Below are 6,205 nucleotides of genomic sequence, written 5' to 3' on the forward strand. Positions count from 1 at the left end.
CACAGRGCATGGCATGGCGTTGCAAAATGGAGTGATAGCCTTCCTTCTCCAAGATCCCTTTTACCCTGTACAAATCTCCCACTTTACCACCACCAAAKCACCCCCAGACCATCACATTGCCTCCACCATGCTTGACAGATGGCGTCAAGCATTCCTCCAGCATCTTTTCATTTTTTCTGCTTCTCACGAATGTTCTTTGTGATCTGAACACCTCAAACTTAGATTCCTCTGTCCATAACACTTTTTTCCAATCTCCGTCTGTCCAGTGTCTGTTTTCTTTTGCCCATCTTAATATTTTATTTTTATTGACCAGTCTGAGATATGGCATTTTCTTTGCAACTCTGCCTAGAAGGCCAGCATCCCGGAGTCGCCTCTTCACTGTTGACATTGAGACTGGTGTTTTGTGGGTACTATTTAATTAAGCTGCCAGTTGAGGACTTGTGAGGTGTACATTAGACACTTTAATGTACTTGTCCTCTTGCTCAGTTGTGCACCGGGGCCTCCCACTCCTCTTCCTATTCTGGTTAGAGCCAGTTTGCACTGTTCTGTGAAGGGAGTAGTACACAGCGTTGTACAAGATCCTCAGTTTCTTGGCAATTTCTCGCATGGAATAGCCATCATTTCTCAGAACAAGAATAGACTGACGAGTTTCAGAAGAAASGTCTTTGTTTCTGGCCATTTTGAGCCTGTAATCAAACTCACAAATGCTGATGCTCCAGATGCTCAACTAGTCCTAAAGAAGGCCAGTTTTATTGCTTCTTTAATCAGGACAACAGTTTTCAGCTGTGCTACCATAACTGCAAAAGGGTTTTCTAATGATAAATTAGCCTTTTAAAATTATAAACTTTGATTAGCTAACACAACGTGCCATTGGAACACAGGCGTGATGGTTGCTGATAATGAATCTCTGTACGCCTATGTAGATATTCCATTAAAAATCAGTCGTTTCCAGCWACAATGGTCATTTACAACATTAACAATGTCTACACTGTATTTCTGATCAATTTGATGTTATTTTAATGGACAAAAAATTTGCTTTTCTTTCAAAAGCAAGAACATTTCTAAGTGACCCCAAACTTTTGAACGGTAGTGTAGATTATACTGTTCCCCCACCTCTGTCTTGAATGATTTTGAGAGGTGCTCTCGAGGCTTCGTAAGGGTGACACATGCTTGACTAAATGCTGTTTCTCTACTCTGAGTTGCCAAGCGACAATTGAAGGTATGCTCCCCCAACCACTCAACCTCTCTCTCTCGCTCTCTTGCTCTTTCTCAGAGACTTAACGCATATGGATATAACCGTGACTTTCCTCAGGAGGTCATGGACTGAGCTGAAAGAGATGATAATGAATAATGAATCAAGTGCATTAGTATACTTTTCTACACTAGGGCTTCTGMCTACCTTTCAGACATGATATCAAAAACATGTGTTGTCAACATCACAAATAAGAAGACATGGGGCTWTGGTTCTGTCTCATTGACCAAAATGATTTGTGTCCCTAGAACTACTATTGTGTAAATACATTATTTCTCATATGTTTCAGATGTTTTTATTTTTTACTTATGGTTTATTTTTATTCAGAAGGCTAAATAGATTTTCTACCACTGCCTTTGTACTATTGACACAACCTCCATATTCAAAAGCAAAGTGTGTGTTTTTTAAAGCTGATGTTTGTTTGCCTGAAGTGTCATYATCCGACCTGGGTTCAAAATGTGTATTTGAGTAGCTGGTATTTAAAATCCATTTTAATATTTTTAAATACTCAATGCAGCCCAAAACAAGTAAAATAGTATTTGAATTGTTATTTGAAAAAACAAATAGTCTACCAAATTGTATTTTCAAATACTTATTTCAAATACCATTTTCAAATACCTGAGTTAAATGCACGGAAGTGTATTTGAGTCAGTGTATTTGAGTATTTTCAAATACTTTCCAAGTGTGTACTATATGTGTACATATTAAACTACTTTTCTTTTCTTTTCAAATATAAGATATTTGAATACTTACTTCTAAATGTTATGTGTAGATAATTGAGGTATTTGAACCCAGGTCTGGTTATCATTATCTATGTATACTTATTCACTCCATGGTATTTGAACTACTTTTCTTTTCTTTTCAAATATAAGATATTTGAATACTTACTTCTAAATGTTATGTGTAGATAATTGAGGTATTTGAACCCAGGTCTGGTTATCATTATCTATGTATACTTATTCACTCCATGGTATTTGATCCACAAACAACAAGGAAATTGTTTTCGTATTCACCACTGTCTGATATGTAAATATATGTTTGACAATATTAAACTTAGAACATTAATGATCGATTTGACATTGCCTCATGTTATAGGGTAAATCCATTTGAATTCAATCACTTTTTGACAGCAGCCCTTTTGATTTGAACAAMACCTTCCATACATATTTGCCCATTGTAGAAGTGCTCAGAAAGTGACYTTTTGGAYGTGAATGTCAAAACATTCATGAGATAAAGGTGCTCAAAGTTGACCTATTTTGCATACCCCGCCATACCATGTCTTCATCACTAGAAAATATAAATGGTTGAGATTGATATAATTTCAAAAGCTTACAAGCAGGGTTGTCAAAATATTTTTGAATATATTGAAAAAAAAATATCCTTAAATGTCAATTATCAAAAAATGCGTGAACTCCAGTATTTTTTTGTAGTTTAGACTGTAGTTTACATAATCATATTTTTTTGTTGTAGTGCCTGCCATTGGTTGAGACACAACTTGCTCTTGAATACTTTGAGCACCTTTATCTCCTGAATGTTTTGGCATTCAGRTCCAAAAAGTCACTTAGTGATCATTTCTTCCATGGGCAGACATTTATGGAAAGTTGTGTTTAAATCAAAAGGGATGCTGTCAAAAAGTGATTGAATTCAAATGGATTTACTATATAACCGTTCAAATAGTCTGATATTTTGCAGAATAACACATAAGACATTGAACTTAGACTGGTCTGTCTCTCTCTCCCGACTCTGCCTCTGCTGCTGTCTTCCCTGTCTCTTTCTCCGTCTCCTTGTCTATCTCTGCTTCTGTTTATATTATAAAATGAGGGTAGGTAGGGTATTCATCTGGAGCTGGATATAATTGCTGCCTAGTTGGTTGTTCATCCTCTGAGAGCCTTGTTGACAATGGTAAGCTCTTGGCAAGGTCTCACAAGTCTCAAACTGTGGCTGTTGCYGCTGTAACTACTGGTAACCTTTCAGGACAAATCCCTCTCCTTCCACAAAGAGAACCCTCTGCTGTTTGAATGGTGTTTAATCCCTACCCCTGTATGCACTACAGCCTGACATTGATTCTGGGTTTATTGTTGCCTTGGTGAAACATGACTTCTSGATTAGTCTATTTTTTTTTCAAGGTGCGTATTCAGTTGTTTGAGTGTTCTCAAGCAAATATGCCCAATGGACTCAGAGTCTACAGGAATAACATTTCTTGGTGCCACATGAATCCAAATGTTATTACCGCATCTGACTATTTAGATAAAGACAAACATGTTTTGCAGCTCAGGGACATATCTACAGTATCTCTCTCGATTCAGGGCACTTCCATCTAGTAATGTGTCATGTCTGTCTTTGGATAGCCAAACATTATTAGACACGTTTACAGAGGAGGAAGACGTATTTCTYTCTGTTCAGCTCGGCCCAGTATCTGGTGTGAATTACTTACATGTGATTATCTTTGAGCTAAAGCTGCCACATTGTTTGTTCGGTATCTCAGTCGGCCAAGCCACAGGGAGCGTCATCTATGATGCACACCCACAGCGTGTCAGCCTCATGACCCTTTTAAACTAGGCCAGGCCTCAATGGACATTGACTTTATGGGGGAAAAGGTCAACACACCAAACCCAATGACACAAAACTATTTCTTCCTGTTGCAGGGGAGACTAGAATCTTGAGCCCAGACCCTGATAGTGATGATTGCCGGCACACAATGGAAATAACAGATGCCATTTATGCCCTCCCCTTTACACTGTAAGGAGAGGGCAGGCATGACCTCATCCAACACCAATGTGTAGAACCAACCTGGATGATTCACAGCAGACAAAACACAGATATTGGGAAATGGAGTTGTTTCACCCAAATTCCTTTGTCATGCTGCAAAGTGCATGGAATCCATTGAATCGTGGATTTCTAGATTAGCTCATTCCAGTCTTAATAGCAACCATTCAACCCCAGCAGTTACCATCTTACTCAAAGAGCAAGCAAAGTTCAATGATCACGTGTAGTCCAATTATTGGTCTCAAGGTGTGGAAATAGCGGGAAGGAAGAATGGCAATAGGGATCATTATAGGCTACTTTTGGGWCCCTCTGCTTACCCAGTATGAAGGCGCCCTCTAGTGGCTATTGGTGTGGTGCAAGAAGGAAAAAAGAGCCGCTATTGATAGGTATACTACTCCTACTGTGTTACAAAATTAATCGTGTTCATAGTTGGGTGCTTATAAATAATACATCCCTCTCTACGGAAAAATGCCAGCAGACAATGTGAATACAAATATTAATTTATTGAGTAGCAAAACATTAATATATTTACAGCACTGACAAAATAGCACTTTTAAAAGTCTTAGAAAAATGTAACTTTTGGGAACACGGATGGAACCCGGGCAGCTTGAGATATGCCATTGCCTGCACAGCAGCGGCCCTGTGAGCTCTCATTAGCCGACAGTGAGTCTGACAGCGGATCTTTCGCCTTCCTTCCACCGGGGACTCAAACTTGTGGGATTCCACCTGACCCGTCAACGTGGGCTACCCAAAGCAGCGCAGCGAAGCGCAGTTAAACACAGACAGTCTGACCACTTTTCTGTTGACTGCTTGAGGTTGCCATTCATTCGTCTTGTGAAGCTATTTCGAGTGCGTATGTAGCGCACCGTATTTGGCGTGGCAAGGACTAATACAGTTCCTTTTAAATATGTAACAGTGTTTTGACGCTGGCCCTGGGACGCTCATTACCCGGCGTGCAGTCGGTTGACAGCACCAACGCATCTCTGAACCCCCGTCGCCTGTTGCAGCTTCTTGGGAATGGTGATCTGCTCGGTGGCTGAAACTACTGCTACCTCCTCCAGTCTCCTTTCCTCCTCCCGTCTCCTTTCCTCCTCCACCTCCAGTGTCTTCTGCTCCCGGGCTATCAGCAGAGCCAGCTCGGCGTCCAGCGGCTCCCCGGAGGAGAAGGGCTGGCAGACTGTTTCCACCAGGCCCAGAACCGTTCCCAAGAAGGCAATCACGGAGCCCACCAAGTACACCTTCAACATGCGCCGGCTGGGCTTCTGCGCCAGCATCTCCTTAGCGAATGGGATGATTTCGTGCATGGTGTCCATTTCGGATGGATTATGTTGTCTGATTTTGACTGGGGAGAGAAGAGAGTTTTAATCACAGGTGTTACCTTTCACGCATGCAGTTGTAAATTKTAACAAATAAGCACTTTTAATGACCACAACGTCAATGCGAGAAAAAGCAGGACAATCACGTGCAATGGTGGGCTACTTACTTTATTCAAGTGGGTTGATCTTGTCTTTTTGTATTTATCAGTCCAGGGCGTCCTGTGTAGCTTCAGCACTAATCAATGGCAGCTTCTCGTTTATAAAGACCTGGTTCTTTTAATCCACGCCCACTCGGTGACGCGTTATGATTATTCATTGAGCACGAGCTCAATCTTCTGCCAAACCAGAAGGAGCATGGGTCCAGCTGAACGTGAGCTACGTGTTACAATAGTGATGCAAACTCCTCTCAAACACGCTGTAAAGTATGGCTTATTTATGTGTGTAGCCTGTATGTGTCTCTGTGCCCTTTGTAGCAGTTGGTACCAAATTATGCCAAGGGGTGCTCGTTTCGATGAATCACATAGAAATAAGCWAACTATTTTCATCGGTTATTATTAGGCTACTGTTTAATTATCATCGTCAAAACCTGGTCGTTTATCCACTATAAAATAAAGTACTACCCCTGCCTAATCTTTTTAGAGCAGAATTCAAATATGTACAACAACATTCAGCAAAATATTGTACACGCTAAAGTGCTTAATTGTTATGTATAAAATTGTTAAGCTTGACAAATGTGGGCCAGTTTCAATTAGGTCAAAGGCCATATAAAACCAGTCACTCTATTGTCACGTCCATCACGTCTGCATACACCGTGAACTCTGTTTGTACTGACACACACTCACACACAAACAGGACTTGCTGAGCAAACTGT

General features: G+C 40.6%; 1 protein-coding gene across 1 annotated transcript; it reads right to left on the reverse strand.

Annotated features, from left to right (window-relative positions):
* Positions 1 to 4,502: 4,502 nt before the first annotated feature.
* Positions 4,503 to 5,611, reverse strand: LOC111963295 (G0/G1 switch protein 2). Its single transcript, XM_023986637.1, has 2 exons — positions 5,502 to 5,611; positions 4,503 to 5,360 (listed from the first exon to the last, which is right to left on the reverse strand). The coding sequence occupies exon 2, from the start codon at positions 5,329 to 5,331 to the stop codon at positions 4,963 to 4,965; it is 369 nt and encodes a 122-aa protein (XP_023842405.1). The 5' UTR covers positions 5,332 to 5,360; positions 5,502 to 5,611; the 3' UTR covers positions 4,503 to 4,962.
* Between the last annotated feature and the right edge of the window lie 594 nt (positions 5,612 to 6,205).

Source organism: Salvelinus sp. IW2-2015, linkage group LG1, assembly GCF_002910315.2.
Source record: "Salvelinus sp. IW2-2015 linkage group LG1, ASM291031v2, whole genome shotgun sequence".
NCBI lineage: Eukaryota > Metazoa > Chordata > Actinopteri > Salmoniformes > Salmonidae > Salvelinus > Salvelinus sp. IW2-2015.

Excerpts from the sequence above, each read along its gene's own strand:
- LOC111963295 (XM_023986637.1), bottom strand. The coding sequence starts at position 5,331 with ATGGACACCATGCACGAAATCATCCCATTCGCTAAGGAGATGCTGGCG.